The sequence below is a fragment of the Zonotrichia albicollis genome, chromosome 34 (genome assembly GCF_047830755.1).
Source record: "Zonotrichia albicollis isolate bZonAlb1 chromosome 34, bZonAlb1.hap1, whole genome shotgun sequence".
NCBI lineage: Eukaryota > Metazoa > Chordata > Aves > Passeriformes > Passerellidae > Zonotrichia > Zonotrichia albicollis.
In genome coordinates, this window is record NC_133852.1 from 1,333,239 (window position 1) to 1,353,545 (window position 20,307).

The window sequence follows — 20,307 nt, forward strand, 5'->3', positions numbered from 1 at the left end:
GGGGGGGTCTCTAATGTGAATTTTTTGGGGTGATTTTATGGGATTTGAGCATTTTTATGGCATTGGAACAATTTTGGGGGGGTGTAATTTTAGGATTGGGGGTGTTTATAGGATTTCAGCCTTTTCATGGATTTTTTGGGGGGGAACTTTGAAGTTTTATAGGGTTGGGGTGAATTTTTAGGATTGGGGGGGGTCCCTTTGAACCCCAAACCCTTTTTTATCCCCCCCCTTGGACCGCACCATTCCCGGTAAGTCCGGGGGGTTTTTGGGGTTTTTTGGGGGTTTTTTAAGGAGATTTTGGGTACAAAAATGGGGATTTTTTGGGGGGGGAGCTCCTTTGGGATCTCCCAAATTCCTGGGATTTATTTTAGGGCCGGGGGGTCTCTAATGTGAATTTTTTTGAGGTGATTTTATGGGATTTGAGCATTTTTATGGCATTGGAATCATTTTTTGGGGGGGAACTTTTAGGATTGGGGGGGTTTATAGGATTTCAGCCTTTTATGGGATTTTTTTGGGGGGGAACTTTGAAGTTTTATAGGGTTGGGGTGAATTTTTAGGATTGGGGGGGTCCCTTTGAACCCCAAACCCTTTTTTATCCCCCCCCCATGGACCGCACCATTCCCAATAAGTCCGGGGGGGGTTTGGGGTTTTTTTAAGGAGATTTTGGGTACAAAAATGGGGATTTTGGCGGGGGGGGGGGGGCTCCTTTGGGACCTCCCAAATTCCTGGGGTTTTTTTTAGGGCCGGGGGGGGGAATCTCTAATGTGAAATTTTTTGGGGTGATTTTATGGGATTTGAGCATTTTTATGGCATTGGAATCATTTTTTGGGGGGGAATTTTTAGGATTGGGGGGGTTTATAGGATTTCAGCCTTTCATAGGATTTTTTTGGGGGGGGAACTTTGAAGTTTTATAGGATTGGGGTGAATTTTTAGGATTGGGGGGTCCCTTTGAACCCCAAACCCTTTTTTATCTCCCCCCCCCCTTGGACCGCACCATTCCCAATAAGTCCGGGGGGGGGTTTGGGGTTTTTTTAAGGAGATTTTGGGTACAAAAATGGGGATTTTGGCGGGGGGGGAGCTCCTTTGGGAACCTCCCAAATTCCTGGGATTTATTTTCGGGCCGGGGGGGCCCTTCCCGGTGCTTTTCGGGCCCTATAAGGGCAGCGGATCCCGTGTTTACCCCGCGGCCGCCGTGACTCAGCCCGGATTCCAAAATTCCAAAATTCCCACCCCGCCCCCTCCCCCCCGTGACGTCACCGCCCCCTTCCCCCCCCCCCAAATGTTCCCTCCCACCCCCCCCCTCATTCCCAACCCAAATTCCAGGCGGGATGAGATCATTGGGATGGGGGCGGGGATCGGGATTTGGGGTTTTTTGAGGCATTTTTGGGGGATTTTGGGGCATTTTTGGGGGTTTGGGGCATTTTTGGGGATGGGGGGAGGGAAAAAGGGGGAGGGGAAATGGAGTTCGGGACCCCCCCCCATGGGGAAATTTGGGATTGGGAGAAAAATTCCTAAAAAGGGATTTTTTTTTTTTTTTTAAGGATATTCCTAAAAAAGTCATTTTAGCTGGGGGTGTGAAATTAATCCTAAAAAAAATCTTTGGGGGAGAAATCCTAAAAAAATTTCGGGGGGAAATCCTAAAAAGGGGGAGGGGGAATGGAGATCGAGAACCCCCCATGGGAAAATTTGGGATTGTAAAAAATGGGGGAAAAAAATCCCTAAAAAAGGAGGAAAATCCCTAAAAAAGTGATTTGGGGGGGAGAAATGAATCCTAAATAAAAAGGGTTTTTGGGGGGAGAAATCCTAAAAAATTTTGGGGAGAAATCCTAAAAAGGGGGAGGGGAAATGGAGATCGGGACCCCCCCCATGGGAAAATTTGGGATTGGAAAAATGGGGGGAAAAAAATCCCTAAAAAATGGGAATTATCCCTAAAAATGGGGTGGGGAAAATTTGGGATAGGGTGGGAAATCCTAAAAAAGGGGGAAAATCCTAAAAAAAGGGGGGAAATCCTAAGATAAAAAAGGGGGAAAATCCTAAGAAAAGGGGGGAAAAATTCCTAAAAAAGTTATGGGGGGGAGAAATGAGGCCTAAATAAAAAAAGGTTTGGGGGAAAAAATCCTAAAACAATTTTGGGGAAATTGAGAAATCCTGAAAAAAAAGGGAGGGAAATCCTAAAAAATGGGGGGAAGTCCTAAAAAAGGGGGGAATCCCTAAAAAAAGTCCTTAGTGGAGGAAATGAATCCTAAAAAAATTTAGGGGGGGAATCCTAAAAAAATACAGGGGGGAGAAATTTGGGAGATGCTGAAGAAAGGGGGATGAAAATCCTGAAAAAATGGGGGGAAATCCTAAAAAAATGGGGGGAAATCCTAAAAAAATTGGGGAAATCCTAAAAACAATGGGAGAAAATCCATAAAAATAAGGGTGAAAATCCTAAAAATTTTTGAGGGGAAATCCTAAAAAAATGGGGGAAAATCCTGAAAAAATGGCGGAATCCATAAAAATAATGGGGAAAATCCATAAAAATAAGGGGGAAAATCCAAAAAAATTAGGGAAAATCCTGAAAAAAATGGGGGGGGGAGAAATCCTAAAAACTTTTGGGGATAAAATCCAAAAAAATTGGGGGAAAATCTTGGGAAAAAAAAAAAAGGAAAATTCCCTAAAAAGCCCTGGGTGTCGTTGCAGGTGCGGCCGGAACTGGCGGGACCAAGTGTGACACGGAGGGGACACCTGAGTGTGTGACACACCTGGGACACACCTGAGTGTGTGTGACACACCTGGCACACACCTGTGTGTGTGGGACACACCTGGGACACACCTGAGTGTGTGTGACACACCTGGGACACACCTGTGTGTGTGGGACACACCTGGGACACACCTGGGTGTGAGTGTGACACACCTGGGACACACCTGGGTGTGTGTGTGACACACCTGAGTGTGAGTGTGACACACCTGGGACACACCTGAGTGTGTGACACACCTGGGACACACCTGGGGGTGTGTGTGACACACCTGAGTGTCTGGGACACACCTGGGACACACCTGGGTGTGAGTGTGACACACCTGAGTGTGAGTGTGACACACCTGGGACACACCTGGGTGTGTGTGTGACACACCTGAGACACACCTGAGTGTGTGTGACACACCTGGGACACACCTGGGACACACCTGGGTGTGTGTGACACACCTGAGTGTGAGTGTGACACACCTGAGACACACCTGGGACACACCTGGGTGTGTGTGTGTGACACACCTATGACACACCTGAGTGTGAGTGTGACACACCTGGGACACACCTGCGTGTGTGTGACACACCTGGGACACACCCGTGACCCCTCCGTGTGAGTGTGACATCATGACACGCCTGTGACACACCTGTGAGCTTGTGTGTGACACACCTGGGTGTGACACCTGTGTGTGTGTGACACACCAGGGACACCTGGATGAGTGTGGCACCCGTCCCTGACTGTGTCACCTGTGTCACCTGTGTCCCCAGGTGTCACACCTGGCCCTGGGTGTGTCACAGGTGTCTCTGAGTGTGTCCCACCCATCCCTGTCTCCCAGCCCAGGTGTGTCACACCTGTCCCCAAGTGTGTCCCAGCTGTCCCTGGGTGTGTCCCAGGTGTCTCTGAGTGTGTCACACCTGTCCTTGAGTGGGTGACACTTGTCTGTCTGTGTCACACCTGCCAGGAGTGTCACAGGTGTCTCTGACAATGTCACCTGTGTCCCCAAGTGTCACACCTGTCCCTGTCCCACCTGCCCAGGTGTGTCCCACCTGTCCCCGAGTGTGTCACAGGTATCTCGGACAGTGTCACACCTTCCATGGCCCTGTCCCACTTGTCCCCAAGTTTCACACCTGTCCCCAGGTGTGTCCCAGGTGTCCCTGACAGTGTCACATCTGTCCCCAAGTGTGTCACACCTGTCTGTGTCCCTGTCCCACCTGTCCCCAGGTGTGTCCCACATGTCCCCGGGTGTGTCCCAGGTGTCCCTGTCCGTGTCACACCTGTCCCTGGGTGTGTCACATCTGTCCCTGTTCCCAGGTGTGTCCCACATGTCCCCGTGTCCCACCTGTCCCTGGGTGTGTCCCACCTGTCCCCAGGTGTCCTTGACAGTGTCACACCCGTCCATGTCCCACCTGTCCCCAGGTGTCCCTGTCCGTGTCCCACCTGTCCCTGACAGTGTCACACCCGTCCCTGTCCCACCTGTCCCCAGGTGTGTCCCAGGTGTCCCTGTCCTTGTCCCACCTGTCCCAGGTGTCCCCCCTGCTCACCTGAGCCTCTCTCTGTTCTGCCGTTTGTGGGGGCGGGGACAGAGCCGGGGGCGTGGCCTTGGGGGCGTGGCCTTGGATCCACCCAGAGTGGGCGTGGCCAAAGAGGTGGGACGGGTCTGGGTGTGTCCCATTGGTGGGCGTGGCCCTGACCCCACCCAAGAGGTGACCCAGGTGTGACCCTGAGGGTGACCCAGGTGTGGGCGTGGTTAACGGGGCGTGGCCCAGGTGTGGGCGTGGCCAGTGGGCGTGGCCCGGCACACCAGCAGGTTCATTAATAGTCATCAGCAGTGTAATTAAAATTTTGTTAATGAATGCCTCGTTAATGACTCTCCATTGATGAGACCCCGTTAATTTAACCCCTAATTAACCCCCTGTTAATGAACCCCCACAATGAGCCCCGTTAATGAGCTCCCCAGTAATTAACCCCATAATGAACCCTTGTTAATGAGCCACCAGTAATTAACCCAATAAGGAGCCCCCGTTAATGAGCCCCCATTAATTAACCTGATAAGGAACCCCCATTAATGAGCTCCCCAGTAATTAACCCCATAATGAACCCTGTGTAAATAAACCTCCATTAATGAACCCCCAGTAATTAACCTGATAAGGAACTCCTGTTAATGAGCCCTCATTGATGAGTTCCACAGTAATTAACCCCATAAGGAATCCCCATTACTGAACTTCCCAGTAATTAACCTGATAAGGAACCCCCTTTAATGAGCCCCCAGTAATTAACCCCATAATGAACCCCCATTAATGAACTTCCCAGTAATTAACACAATAAGGAACCCCCAGGAATGAGCTCCCCAGTACTGCCCCATTAATGAACCCGTATTAATTGCCCACTAATTAACCCCAGAACTCCCCCTGTTAATTAACCCCCATTAATGAACTCCCAGTAATTAACCCCACAACTCCCCCCTGCAATGACTTTTTCCTTAATTAACCCCAAATTAGCCCCGGAACCCCCCCCCAGGGCCCCTTTCCCTCATTAACCCCTGGTGTGCCGCGATAACGACCCTGTCCTTAATTAGCCCGGTAATTAAGGCCGCAATTAGCGCCGCCATTTCCCCCCTCCCTTATCGGGGCCGCGCGGGGCTTCCTGGGGGGGGGAGGGGCGGGGGGGGAGGGAAACCGAACCCCACAGAGACCCCAGACCCTATTGGGACCCCATGGAAACCCCATAGAGACCCCAGACCCTATTGGGATCCCACAGAGACCCCAGAGAGACCCCAAAACTTATAGGGACCCCCATAGAGACCCCAGACCCTATTGGGACCCCACAGAGACCCCATGGAGACCCAGACCCTATTGGGACCCTATTGGGACCCCACAGAGACCTGACAGACACCCTGTAGGGACCCAGACCCTAAAGAGACCCCAAACCCTACAGAGACCCCATAGAGACCCCATAGAGACCCCAAAACTTATAGGGACCCCAGACCCTATTGGGACCCCACAGAGACCCCAGGGAGACCCCAGACCCTATTGGGACCCCACAGAGACCCCAGGGAGACCCCAAAACTTATAGGGACCCCCATAGAGACCCCAGACCCTACAGAGACCCCAGAGAGACCCCAGACCCATCAGACACCCCAAACCCTACAGGGACCCCAAAGAGACCCCAAATCCCAGAGACCCCAGACCCCACAGAGACCCTATAGGGACCCCAGACCCTATAGAGAGCCCATAGAGATTCCTACAGAGACCCCAACCCCCGCAGAGACCCCAGAGAGACCCCAAACCCTACAGGGACCCCAAACCCTACAGGGACCCCAAACCCTACAGGGACCCCCAAAGAGACCCCAGACCCAATAGAGGCCCCACAGAGCCGCCATCCCACGCTTTGGGGTCTCCCCTCCGATCCCAAAGTGCCCCCCATAACCCCCCCCCATGGCCCAGACCCCCCTCCAATCCCACCCACCACCCCATGGGGGGGGGGGTCCCCCCAGACCCCTCCTTTATGGGGTCCCCATAAATTCCCCCCCTTCCCTTTATGTGGTCCCCAATTCCTCCCCCCCACCCAGCCCCTCCCCAGAGCCCCCCCCAGTTACCTCCATGGGGGTCCCCGGACCCCTCCCCACCCCCTGAGCCCCCCAAACCCCCCCCCGAATCTGCCCCTCCCCCTTTATGGGGTCCCCAAATCCCCCCTGGACCCCCCCGGACCCCCCCAGATCCCCCCCCGGTCCCTCCCGCCCCCCCCCCGTTCCCCCCCCGGGGCGGGGCTCGCTCCTCTCGTTACCAATTAAGGCTCCGCGCGCGCCGCGCGAGCCCCCGGTACCGGCACCGCCACCGCGCGGGGCCCCCGAGCCCAGCCCGGCACCAGCCCCGGGACCGGCAACAGCCCCGGGACCACCGGGATCCCCGAACCCACCCCCGAGACCACCGAACCCATCCCCAGGACCGGCAACAGCCCCGGGACCACCGGGATCCCCGAACCCAGCCCCGGACCGGCAACAGCCCCCGAACCCACCCCCGGTACCGGCACCGAGCCCAGCCCGGCACCAGCACCGGGATCGGCACCGGGTCCCCGGGACCACCGAACCCATCCCCGGTACCCGCACCGGGTCCGGCAACAACCCCCGAGACCACCGGGACCACTCAACCCACCCCGGGACCACCGGCACCGGCACCGGGATCGGCAACAGCCCCCGGGACCACCGGGACCGGACCCCGACCCAGCCCGGGAGCACCGGGAGCACCAGGACCGAGCAGCAGGTGAGGACCCCCCAGCACCGCCCTCCCCTGGGACCCCCGGGACCACCGAGACCCCCCCGGGACCGACCCAGGCCCTCTGAAACCCCCCCAGGGACCCCCAGAACCCCTGAGACCCCCAGGGACCGACCCCCGGTGCCGCCCCCGGGCAGGATTGCGGGGTTTGGGGAGGTTTTGGCTGGAGCACCCCAAGTTTGGGGCTCCCCCTAAGGGGTGACCCCGATTTTGGGGTTTCGAGAAGCGCTTGAGAAACCCCTGGGTTTTTAGGGAACCCCTAAAATGGGGCTGGGGACCCCCAAATGGGGCTGGAGGATCCCCCTAAGGGATGACTCCGATTTTGGGGGACCCCCTTGAAAGACTCCTGAGTGGGGCTGGGGAACCCCCTGTGCTGGGAGAAAAGGGAACCCCGATTTTGGGGGACCCCCCCCCTTGAGAGACCCTGGGGGGCGTTGGGAGGGGATCCCTCAAAATGGGCTGGGGGACCCCAAATGGGGCTGGGGGACCCCTCTGAACGGGACCCTCCTCCCTTTTTGGAGGGGTTTGAGGAGCCCGGGGTGGCCAGGCCCCCTTTTTGGGGTCGGGGGGCCCTTCTGGGGGAGCCTGGGACCCCCGGAATGGGGAGAGGACCCCGCCCCCCCCCCAAATTTGGGACCAATTGGGGGGGGGCAGAGCAGGGGTGTCCCCAAATTGGGGCACCCTGGAGGCCACCAAAGTTCGGGGGTGCCCCAAAAGGGGGGGCCTGGGGAGGGTCCATCATTATTGGGGTCTCTCATTTTGGGGGTGCCCCGATGGGGATGCTCAGGGGGTTCCTCATTATTGGGGTCCCTCATTATTGGGGGGGTCCCCTCTCACTACAAGGATTTCCCCATTATGGGCTCCTTTCATTTTGGGGGTCCCTCTATGGGATCCCCTCCTTGTGGGTCTCCCTCATTAATGGGATCCCTCATTTTGATGGTCCCCAATTATTGGGGTTCCCCATTATAGGATGGCCCATTCCAGATCTCCATGGCTGCGGCACCCCGTTATTACGACCTCCCATTATCAGCACCCCCTGTTTTGGGGCTCCCCATTTTTGCTCCCCCTGTTATTAGCATCCCATATTATCAGCATGCTCCATTTTGGCAGCTCCTGTTTTGGGGTCCTCATTATTAGGATCTTCTGTTTTGGGGTTCCCCATCATTAGAATCCCTCATTATTAGGATCTCCTGTTTTGGGGTCCCCCATTATTAGGATCTCCTGTTTTGGGGTCCCCCATCATTAGGATCCCTCATTATTAGGATCTCCTGTTTTGGGGTCCCCCATTATTAGGATCTCCTGTTTTGGGGTCCCCCATTATTAGGATCCCTCATTATTAGGATCTCCTGTTTTGGGTTCCCCATTATTAGGATCTCCTGTTTTGGGGTTCCCCATTATTAGGATCCCTCATTATTAGGATCTCCTGTTTTGGGGTCCCCCATTATTAGGATCTCCTGTTTTGGGGTTCCCCATTATTAGGATCCCTCATTATTAGGATCTCCTGTTTTGGGGTCCCCCATTATTAGGATCTCCTGTTTTGGGGTCCCCCATTATTAGGATCCCTCATTATTAGGATCTCCTGTTTTGGGGTCCCCCATTATTAGGATCTCCTGTTTTGGGGTTCCCCATTATTAGGATCCCTCATTATTAGGATTTCCTGTTTTGGGGTTCCCCATTATTAGGATCCCTCATTATTAGGATCTCCTGTTTTGGGTCCCCCATTATTAGGATCTCCTGTTTTGGGGTTCCCCATTATTAGGATCCCTCATTATTAGGATCTCCTGTTTTGGGGTTCCCTATTATTAGGATCTCCTGTTTTGGGGTTCCCCATTACTGTGATCCCCCATTACCGCCATCCTCCACCACTAGGATCCCCCATTATCAACACTCCCCGTTATCACACTCACCCGTTATCAGAATCCTCTGTTATTACAATCTCCCATTATTAGGATCTCCCATTTTGGGCTCCCCCCATTATTAGGGCCTCCTGTTTTGGGTCCCCCATCATTAGGACCCCCTGTTATTAACACTCCCCATTATTGCACTCACCCATTATCAGGATCCCCCGTTATCAGGGTCTCCCGTTTTGGGGTCCCCCATCATTAGGACCCCCCCTTATTAACACTCCCTGTTATCGTGCTCACCTGTTATTAGAATCCTCCATTATCAGGATCTCCCATTATTAGGATTCCCAGTTATTAATGCTCCCCATTATCACCATCCCCCATTTTTAGGATCTCCCATTTTGGGATCCCCCGTTATTAAGATCCCCTGTTATTAACACTCCCCGTTATCGCGCTCACCCGTATTAGAGTCCTCCGTTATCAGGATCTCTTGTTTTGGGCTCCCCCCTTATTAGGACCCCCCCATTATTTATCCCCCCCATCATTAGGACCCCTCGTTAGTAATATTCCCCATTATCGCACTCACCCGTTATCAGGGTCTCTGGTTATCAGTATCTCCTGTTATGAGGGTCCCCCGTTATCTGGATCTCCTAAGGGCTCCCCCTTTTCTCGTTATTGCGCTCACTCATTATTAGAATCCTCTGTCTCCCGTTATTAGGCTCCCCCATTATTAGGATCTCCTGTTATTAGGCTCCCCCATTATTAGGATCTCCCATTATAAGGATCTCCCGTTATTAGGCTCCCCCATTATTAGGATCTCCCATTATTAGGATCCCCCATTATTAGGATCTCCTGTTATTAGGCTCTCCCATTATTAGGATCTCCCATTATTAGGATCCCCCATTATAAGGATCTCCCGTTATTAGGATCCCCCATTATTAGGATCTCCCGTTATTAGGCTCCCCCATTATTAGGATCCCCCATTATTAGGATCTCCCGTTATCTGGATCTCCCGTTATTAGGCTCCCCCATTATTAGGATCTCCCGTTATTAGGCTCCCCCATTATTAGGATCTTCTGTTATTAGGCTCCCCCATTATTAGGATCCCCCATTATTAGGATCTCCCGTTATTAGGCTCCCCCGTTACTAGGATCTCCTGTTATTAGGCTCCCCCATTATTAGGCTCCCCCATTATTAGGCTCCCCCATTATTAGGATCTCCGGTTATTAGGCTCCCCCGTTATTAGGATCTCCCGTTATTAGGATCTCCCGATTTTGAGGCCCCCATTTTCCAGCTCCCCCGTTATCAGGATCTCCCATTATTAGGGTCCCCCTTACTAACACTCCCCGTTATTGCGCTCACCCTTTAATAGAATCCCCAATTATCAGGATCTCCCTTTTATCAGGCTCCCCAATTATCAGCCTCCGCCATTTCTGTCTCCCCCACTAATCCCTCTCTCCGTTATCCGGATCCCCCATTATCAGGCTCCCTCATTATTAGGATCCCCCATTATTAACACTCCCCATTATCATATTCACCCATTATTAGGCTCCCCCGTTATTAGGATTCCCCATTATTAGGATCTCCCGTTTTGGGGTCCCCCATTACCATGCTCATCCGTTATTAGGCTCCCCTGTTATTAGAATCCTCCGTTATCCGGATCTCCCGTTATTGGGCTCCCCAATTATCAGCATCTCCCGTTATTGGGCTCCCCAATTATCAGCATCTCCCGTTATTAGAATCCTCCGTTATCAGAATCCCCCGTTATCCGGATCTCCCGTTATTAGAATCCTCCATTTCAGTCTCCCCCACTAATCCCCCTCTCCCTCCCTCTCTCCCCTCCCTCCCTTATCCGGATCTCCCATTATTAGGGTTCCCCGTTATTAGGCTCCCCAATTATTAGGATCTCCCGTTATTACGATCCTCCATTATCCAGATCTCCCGTTATCAGGCTCCCCCATTATCAGGATCTCCCCATTTTGGGCTCCCCCTTTATCAAAGACTCCCATTTCAGTCTCCCCCACTAATCCTCGTCTCCCTCCCTCTCTCCCCTCCCTCCCTTATCCGGATCCCCCATTATTAGGCTCTCCCGGTTTTGGGGTCCCCGTTATCCTGATCCCCCGTTATCAGGCTCCCCGATTATCAGAATCTCGCCGTTATCGCGCTCCCCGTTATCAGCCTCCCCCATTTCAGTCTCCCCCGCTAATCCCCCTCTCTCCCCTCCCTCCGTTATCCGGATCCCCCATTATTAGGGCTCCCCGTTATTAGGCTCCCCAATTATTAGGACCTCCCCGTTATTAGAATCCTCCGTTATCCGGATCTCCCGTTATCAGGCTCCCCCATTATCAGGATCTCCCCGTTATTAGAATCCTCCATTATCAGAATCCCCCGTTATCCGGATCCTCCATTATTAGGCTCTCCCGGTTTTGGGGTCCCCGTTATCCGGATCTCCCGTTATCAGTCTCCCCGATTATCAGAATCCCGCCGTTATCACGCTCCCCGTTATCAGCCTCCCCCATTTCAGTCTCCCCCGCTAATCCCCCTCTCTCCCCTCCCTCCGTTATCCGGATCCCCCGTTATCAGGCTCCCCAATTATCAGGATCTCCCCGTTATTAGAATCCTCCGTTATCCGCATCTCCCGTTATTAGGGTTCCCCGTTATCAGGCTCCCCCCGTTATCAGCCTCCCCCATTCCAGTCTCCCCCGCTAATCCCTCTCTCTCCTCCCTCCGTTATCCGGATCCCCCATTATTAGGCTCTCCCGGTTTTGGGGTCCCCGTTATCCGGATCTCCCGTTATCAGAATCTCGCCGTTATCGCGCTCCCCGTTATCAGCCTCCCCCATTCCAGTCTCCCCCGCTAATCCCCCTCTCTCCCCTCCACTCCGTTATCCGGATCCCCCGTTATTAGGCTCTCCCGGTTTTGGGGTCCCCGTTATCCGGATCTCCCGTTATCAGGCTCCCCAATTATCAGGATCTCCCCGTTATTAGAATCCCCCGTTATCCGGATCCCCCGTTATCCGGATCTCCCGTTATTAGGCTCTCCCGGTTTTGGGGATCCCCGTTATCCGGATCTCCCGTTATCAGAATCCCGCCGTTATCGCGCTCCCCGTTATCAGCCTCCCCCATTCCGCTCTCCCCCGCTAATCCCCCTCTCTCCCCTCCTCTCTCCCCTCCCACTGCCGGTCCCTCCCCGCAGCTCCCGCCCCCGGCCCCGCACCATGAGCGCGGCCGCGCCGGGCGGGCGGGGCCGCTCGGAGGCGGCGGCGGCGGCGGCGGCAGCGGAGCCCGCCGAGATGCCGGCCACCGAGAAGGACCTGGCCGAGGACGCGCCCTGGAAGCGCATCCAGCAGAACACCTTCACCCGCTGGTGCAACGAGCACCTCAAATGCGTCCAGAAGCGCGTGGGCAACCTGCAGACCGACCTGGGCGACGGGCTGCGCCTGATCGCGCTGCTCGAGGTGCTCAGCCAGAAGCAGATGGGCCGCAAGTACAACGCGCGCCCCACCTTCCGCCAGATGCAGCTGGAGAACGTCTCGGTGGCCCTGGAGTTCCTGGAGAGGGAGAACATCAAGCTGGTGTCCATCGGTGAGGGGCTGGGGGGGGCCGGAGGGGATGGGGAGGGGGCCAAAGGGGATGGGGAGGGGGCCGGAGGGGCGGCCCGGAAAGTTTGGGGGAGCTGGGAGTGAAGGAGGAGTTGGAATTATGGAGGAAAAAATGAGATTTGAGTGATTTATTTGGGTGGAAACGTCCCCAGAAGGAGCTCAGAAATTGGGGAGGGGGCCGGAGGGGCGGCCCGGAAAGTTTGGGGGAGCTGGGAGTGAAGGAGGAGTTGGAATTATGGAGAAAAAAATGAGATTTGAGTGATTTATTTGGGTGGAAACGTCTCAAAAGAGGGTCAGAAATTGAGGAGGGGGCCGGAGGGGCGGTCCGGAAAGTTTGGGGGAAGTGGGAGTGAAGGAGGAGTTTGAATTTTGGGGTAAAAAGTGAGATTTAAGTGGTTAGTTTGGGTGGAAACGTCTCAAAAGAGGGTCAGAAATTGGGGAGGGGGCCAAAGGGGATGGGGAGGGGGCGAGAGGGGCGGCCCGGAAAGTTTGGGGGAGCTGGGAGTGAAGGAGGAGTTGGAATTATGGAGGAAAAAATGAGATTTAAGTGGTTAGTTTGGGTGGAAACGTCTCAAAAGAGGATCAGAAATTGGGGAGGGGGCGACCACGACCCCCTGGAAAAGTTTGGGGGAGCTGGGAGTTATGGAGGAGTTGGAATTTTGGGGTGAAAAAAGGAGATTTTGAGTTGTTCGTTTGAGGAGAAAACGTCTCGAAAGGAGCTCAGAAATTGGGGAGGGGGCGACCACGACCCCCTGGAAAAGTTTGGGGGGCGTGGGAGTTGGAATTTTGGGGGAAAAAAATGAGATTTAAGTGGTTTATTTGATGAGGAAAGGGTCGAAAAGTGGCTCAGAAATTGAGGAGGGGGCGTGAGACCACCCCCCAAAAAAAGCTTCGGGGGTGGGAGTGACGGAGGAGTTGGAATTTTTTGGGGAAAAAATGGAGATTCGAGTGGTTTGTGTTGGTGAAAATGAGGTGAAAAGCCCTGAAAATGGGCCCGGAAATTGGGGAGGGGGCGTGCGACCACCCCCCAAAAAACTCCGGGGAGTTCGGGGCGGGATGGGGGGAAATGGGAATTGTGGAGAAAATCGGAGTTTTGGGGAAAAAATGGTGAAAAATGGTGAATTTTCGGAGCTCGGAGGGTGAAAAATGGTGAATTCTGCTCAAAATGGTGAATTCTGCCCAAAATTGGGGAGGGGGCTCCTGCAGGACCCCCGGAAATGGGGGAGGGGGGGACTGGGAGACCCCAGACCCCCAAAATGGGGAGGGGTCTCTGAGGAAGGGAAACTCGAATTGGTTTTAATGAGGAGGGGGCGGGACCCCGACCCTGAAAGGCCCCGGAAATTGGGGAGGGGTCGTGGACGAGCCCAAAAATTTGGGGGGGGGGGGGATTCGCTGGGAGACTCCAAAATTGGGGAGGGGTCTCCAAGAGGGGGAGAATCCAGCTGGTCCCGATTGGGGAGACCCCCCCCCAAAATAGACCCCGAAATTGTGGGGAGGGGTCCCAGAATTGGGGAGGGGGTCCTGGAGAGGCCGAACCCCCCCCCGATAATTTAGGGGGGCGCAGAGACCCCTCCCCAAATAACCCCGGGGTGATACGGGGGGTCCTGAGACCCCTCCCCTTTATGGGACCCCCCCCCCAGGAATAATTTGGGGACCCCCTCCCCATGTTTAGGGTGGGGCTTTGGAGACCCCTCCCCCCCAAAATCCCACCCTTGGGGGGCTCCGTTTGAGCCCCCCCCCAAATTTGGGACACGCCCCTCATTTAGACCCCCCCCAAATTTGTGCCCCCTCCCCAATTTGGGACCCCAAAATTAAGGGAGGGGTCCTGGAGACCCCTCCCCACACAGGGGGCTCCCCCTTTTCGCAAGGCCCTGTTTGGGGCCCCCTCCTCAATTTGGGACCCCTCCCTCAATTTAGGACCCCCCCTCAATTTGAGACCCCCCCCCTATTTAAGCCCCCCCTCCTCAATTTTGGATCCCCCCCCCCCCCCAATTTGGGGCAACCCCAAAATTAAAGGGGGGCGGGGGGGTCCGGTCCGGTCCGGGCAGGAATTTGGGGAGGGGGCGCCGCTTTCGGGGCTCGGGGGGATCTCGGGGGGTCCCGGAGGTTTTTTTTGGGGGGGGGGTCCCGGGGGGGTGGGGCAGGGGGCGTGGCCTCAGCCGTGGCCGAGCCCTTATAAGGCCAAAAAATGCTGGAGCGGGGGGGGAGGGGCCGCGGCCCATCCCCCACCCGGCCCCGCCCCTCCCCCTCCCCCCCAAAATCCGCCCCCAACCCCCCCCCCCCGGAGCGGGGGCGGGGCCAGGACGGGGCCCCTCCCCCCAAAAACCCGCGCGAGGGGGGCGGGGAACGGGGGAGACCCCGAGGGGGATTTGGGGACACCCGGGAGGGGCAAAAGCACCGAAAGGGACCCAAAAACCCCAAAAGAGACCCCAAAAACACCGAAAGCGACCCAAAAATGGGCACGGGAGAGGGGCACGGCCCCGAGACCCCAAAAACCCCAAAAGAGACCCCAAAACCACCGAAAACGACCCAAAAATGGGCACGGGAGAGGGGCACGGCCCCGAGACCCCAAAAAACCCAAAAGGGACCCCAAAAATGGGAACGGGAACGGGGGACACCCCAAAAACACCAAAAGGGACCCCAAAACGGGAACGGGGACTGGGGACACTCCGGACACCCCAAAAACCCCAAAACAGACCCCAAAAATGGGAATGGGATTTGAGGATACCCCCGAAACCCCAAAAGGGACCCCAAAAACGGGGACGGGAACTGGGGACACCCCGGACACCCCAAAAATCCTAAAAGTGACCCAAAAGGGACCCCAAAAGCAGGATCAGGGGTTGGACACAGTTCAACCCCAAAAACCCCAAAGGGACCCCAAAACCTGTAACGGGAACTGGGGACACTCCGGACACCCCCAAAAATCCTAAAAGGGATTTGGGGACTGCTCAGAGACCCCAAAAGGGACCCCAAAATTGGGATGAGGGACAGGACATGGCTGAGACCCCAAAAACCCCAAAAGGGACCCCAAAAGGGACCCCAAAAGGGCCCCAAAGCAGTGGCGGGGGCTGGGAACCGGCCCTGACACCCCAAAACCCCAAAAGGGATTTGGGGCCACGCCCGGACACCCCAAAAAACCGCACGGGGTGGGGGGGGTGGGGCCACAGCCCAAAACCCCAAACCAGGAACAGGAACTGGAACCCAAAAACACGGCTGGGGTGTGGGGACACACCCGGGACCCCAAAAAGTGTTAGTGGGGACTTGGGGACACACCCAGGACACCCCAAAAATGCTGCTGGGGTGTGGGAACACGCCCGGCACCCCAAAAAGTGTTAATGGGGACTTGGGGACCCCAAAACCTCAGCGGTGACTTGGGGACACACCCAGGATCCCAAATTTCTCCACGGGGACCCCAAAACCCCTGACAGGGTCCCCCCTTGGACCCCCCCCCCCCTTGTCCCCAGCAGGACCCCCTGGATGGCGCTGCCACCCCCGTGCTGGGTGTCCCCAAGTGTCCCCAAGTGTCCCCGAGCTGATCTGTGTGCTGTGCCCACCCCTGTGGTGGCACTGAGCTGTCACCTCCCCGCGGTGACCCCTGGTGTCCCCTGTCCTTTTGGGGTGTCCCCTGTCCCTGTGGCGTGTCCCTTGGTGTCCCCTGTCCTTTTGGGGTGTCCCCTGTCCCTGCAGGGTGTCCCCTGGTGTCCCCTGTCCCTGTGGCGTGTCCCCAATGTCCCCTGTCCTTTTGACGTGTCCCCTGTCCCTACAGGGTGTCCCCAATGTCCCCTGTCCTTTTGGGGTGTCCCCTGTCCCTGTGGGGTCCCCTGTCCCTGCAGGGTGTCCCCAATGTCCCCAATCCCTGCAGGGCATTCCTTGTTGTCCCCTGTCCCTGTGGAGTGTCCCCTGGTGTCCCCTGTCCTTTTGGGGTGTCCCCAATGTCCCCAGTCCCTGCAGGGCATGTCCCTTGTTGTCCCTTGTCCCTGTGGAATGTCCCCTGGTGTCCCCTGTCCCTGTGGCGTGTCCCCAATGTCCCCTGTCCTTTTGACGTGTCCCCTGTCCTTTTGGGGTGTCCCCTGTCCCTGTGGCATGTCCCCTGGTGTCCCCTGTCCTTTTGGGGTGTCCCCTGTCCCTGTGGAATGTCCCCTGGTGTCCCCTGTCCTTTTGGGGTGTCCCCTGTCCCTGCTGGGTGTCCCCAATGTCCCCAATCCCTGCAGGGCATTCCTTGTTGTCCCTTGTCCCTGTGGAGTGTCCCCTGGTGTCCCCTGTCCTTTTGGGGTGTCCCCTGGTGTCCCCCACGTCCCCTTGTCCCCCCCATTTCCTGACATCCTTGTCCTGCCCTGTCACCCCCGTGTCCCCCGTGTCCTCTGTTTGTTCTCTCTTGTCCCCAGTGTCCCCATTGTCACCAATACCCCAAAGTCCCCCTGATGTCCCCATTGTCCCCCCCAGACAGCAAAGCCATCGTGGATGGGAACCTGAAGCTGATCCTGGGGCTGATCCTGCCCCAGTGTCCCCAATGTCCCCAACGTCCCCAATGTCCCTGCTGTCCCTGCTGTCCCTGATGTCCCCGTGTCCCCTCAGACAGCAAAGCCATTGTGGACGGGAACCTGAAGCTGATCCTGGGGCTGATCTGGACACTCATCCTGCACTACTCCATCTCCATGCCCATGTGGGACGAGGAGGATGAGGAGGAGGCCAAGCGCCAGACGCCGAAGCAGCGGCTGCTGGGCTGGATCCAGAACCGGCTGCCCCAGCTGCCCATCACCAACTTCAGCAAGGACTGGCAGAGCGGGAGGGCACTGGGGGCGCTGGTGGACAGCTGTGCCCCGGGTATGGCAGGGCTGGGGGCACTGGGGACACTGGGGACACTGGGATGGGCATTGGGGACACTGGGATGGGCACTGTGAGCTCTGCCCATCACCAACTTCAGCAAGGACTGGCAGAGCGGGAGGGCCCTGGGGGCACTGGTGGACAGCTGTGCCCCGGGTGAGGGACACAGGGACACCGGGGACACTGGAATGGGCACTGGGGACACTGGGATGGGCACTGGGATGGGCACTGTGAGCTCTGCCCATCACCAACTTCAGCAAGGACTGGCAGAGCGGGAGGGCACTGGGGGCGCTGGTGGACAGCTGTGCCCCGGGTGAGGGACACGGGGACACCGGGGACACTGGGGACACTGGGATGGGCACTGGGGACACTGGGATGGGCACTGGGATGGGCACTGGGGACACTGGGATGGGCACTGGGAGTGCTAGGATGGGCAGTGGGGGACAGCTGTGCCCTGGGTATGGTAAGGCTGGGGACACTGGGATGGACACTGGGGACACTGGGGACACTGGGGACAGCTGTGCCTCGGGTATGGGACACGGGGACACTGGGGCCACTGGGATGGGCACTGGGGCACTGCTGGACAGCTGTGCCGTGGGTATGGCAGGGCTGGGGACACTGGGGATGGGCACTGGGGACATTGGGGACACTGGGATGGGCACTGGGGCACTGGGGACACTGGGGACAGCTGTGCCTCGGGTATGGGACACGGGGACACTGGGGGCATTGGGGACACTGGGGATGGGCACTGGGGACATTGGGGGCATTGGGGACACTGGGATGGGCACTGGGAGCTCTGGTGGACAGCTGTGCCCCGGGTGAGAGACGCTGGGGGCACTGGGATGGGCGCTGGTGGCACTGGTGTCCCCGGTCTGACCCTGTCCCCTCTGTCCCCAGGGCTGTGCCCTGGCTCTGGCAGTGCTGGTGGCACTGGTGTCCCCGGTCTGACCCGGTCCCCGTGTCCCTCTGTCCCCAGGGCTGTGTCCCGACTGGGACTCGTGGAACCCGAACCGCCCGGTGGAGAACGCGCGCGAGGCCATGCAGCAGGCGGAGGAGTGGCTGGGCATCCCGCAGGTGACACTGGGGACACTGGGGACACCCCTGACACTGCCCCTGACCCCCCAGGTGACACTGGGGACACCCCGTGACACTGTCCCTGTCCCTGGTGACACTCACAACCGTGCTGATGTCCCTTGTCCCTGAGCTGACGTTCCCTCCCCTGTCGCCGGTGATGATGTCCCTGTCCCTTGTCCCCTCCCCTGTCCCCTCATCTGTCCCAGATGCCACACACACCTGTGCTGATGTCCCTGTCCTGGTGTCCCCTCACCTGTCCCTGTCCCTGTCCTGGTGTCCCCTCACCTGTCCCTGTCCCTGAGCTGATGTCCCCTGTCCCTGTCCGCATCCCTGTCCCTGTCCTGGTGTCCCTGTCCCTGTCCTGGTGTCCCCTCACCTGTCCCTGTCCCTGTCCTGGTGTCCCCTCACCCGTCCCTGTCCCTGTCCTGGTGTCCCCATCCCTGTCCCTGTCCTGATGTCCCCTCACCTGTCCCCTCACCTGTCCCTGTCCCTGTCCCGGTGTCCCCTCACCTGTCCCTGTCCCTGAGCTGATGTCCCCTGTCCCTGTCCACATCCCCGTCCCTGTCCCGGTGTCCCCATCCCTGTCCCGGTGTCCCCTCACCTGTCCCTGTCCCTGTCCTGGTGTCCCCTCACCCGTCCCTGTCCCGGTGTCCCCTCACCCATCCCTGTCCCTGTCCTGGTGTCCCCATCCCTGTCCCTGTCCTGATGTCCCCTCACCTGTCCCTGTCCCTGTCCCTGTCCTGGTGTCCCCTGTCCCTGTCCTGGTGTCCCTGTCCCGGTGTCCCCTCACCCGTCCCTGTCCCGGTGTCCCCTCACCTGTCCCTGTCCCTGTCCTGATGTCCCCTGTCCCTGTCCCCTCACCTGTCCCTATCCCTGTCCCTGTCCCGGTGTCCCCTCACCTGTCCCGGTGTCCCCTCACCTGTCCCTGTCCCCTCTCCTGTCCCCTGTCCCTGTCCCGGTGTCCCCTCACCTGTCCCTGTCCCCAGGTGATCACCCCCGAGGAGATCGTGGACCCCAACGTGGACGAGCACTCTGTCATGACCTACCTGTCGCAGTTCCCCAAGGCCAAGCTCAAACCGGGGGCCCCCCTGCGCCCCAAACTCAACCCCAAGAAGGCCCGGGCCTACGGGCCAGGTGAGGGGGGGCTGGGACCCCCAAATTGGGGGGTGGGAAATGGAGAACCCCAAACTCAACCCCAAAAAGGTTCAGAGTCTGTGGGCCAGGTGAGGGGGGGTCCTGAGACCCCCAAATTGGGGGGTGGGAAATGGGAATGGGAAATGGGGAGGCCCAAACTCAACCCCAAGAAGGTTCGGGGTCTGTGGGCCAGGTAAGGGGCACTGGGACCCCCAAATTGGGGGGTGGGAGCACCAGACATGACCCCAAAAAGGTTCAGGGCCTACGGGCCAGGTGAGGGGGGGTCCTGAGACCCCCAAATTGGGGGATGGGAAATGGGAATGGGAAATGGGGAACCCCAAACTCAACCCCAAAAAGTTTCAGGGCCTATGGGCCAGGTGAGGGGGGGGCTGGGACCCCCAAATTGGGGGGTGGGAAATGGGGAGCCCCATACTCAACGCCAAAAAGGTTCAGGGTCTGTGGGCCAGGTAAGGGGCACTGGGACCCCCGAATTTGGGGAGTGGGAGCCCCAGACATGACCCCAAAAAGGTTCAGGGCCTATGGACCAGGTGAGGAGGGGGTCACCGAGACCCCTGGGGGTTTAGGGTGGGTTTAGGGTGGGTTTAGGACCCCCAAGTTGGCTCTGGGACCCCCAGGGCCCTGAGTTGAGTCTGGGGTCCCACATGCAGGGATCGAGCCCACCAGGAACGTGGTGCAGCAGTGCTGAGTTTGGGTGGGATTGGTGGATTTGGGGTGGGTTTGGGGTGGGTTTAGGGTGGGTTTAGGACCCCCAGGCTGAGTTTGGGTGGGTTTAAGGCGGGTTTAGGACCCCAGGGTGGCTCTGGGACCCCCAG

General features: G+C 57.4%; 1 protein-coding gene and 1 long non-coding RNA gene across 2 annotated transcripts in view; both read left to right on the forward strand.

Moving 5' to 3' along the window:
* The first annotated feature begins 2,513 nt into the window (after positions 1 to 2,513).
* Positions 2,514 to 4,579, forward strand: LOC141726365 (uncharacterized). Its single transcript, XR_012577622.1, has 2 exons — positions 2,514 to 3,512; positions 3,567 to 4,579. It is a non-coding gene; the product is annotated as an uncharacterized LOC141726365 (long non-coding RNA).
* Positions 4,580 to 6,492: 1,913 nt separating this feature from the next.
* The window catches only part of LOC141726294 (filamin-A-like), a gene marked incomplete at its 3' end in the record, with an annotated part of 33,184 nt that continues 19,369 nt past the window's right edge, over positions 6,493 to 20,307 (forward strand). Inside the window, exons 1-5 of the mRNA XM_074531043.1 lie at positions 6,493 to 6,985; positions 12,037 to 12,425; positions 17,018 to 17,266; positions 18,243 to 18,340; positions 19,327 to 19,474. Of these exons, the coding sequence (XP_074387144.1) occupies positions 12,059 to 12,425; positions 17,018 to 17,266; positions 18,243 to 18,340; positions 19,327 to 19,474 (862 nt within the window). The remainder of the gene's footprint in view (positions 6,986 to 12,036; positions 12,426 to 17,017; positions 17,267 to 18,242; positions 18,341 to 19,326; positions 19,475 to 20,307) is intronic.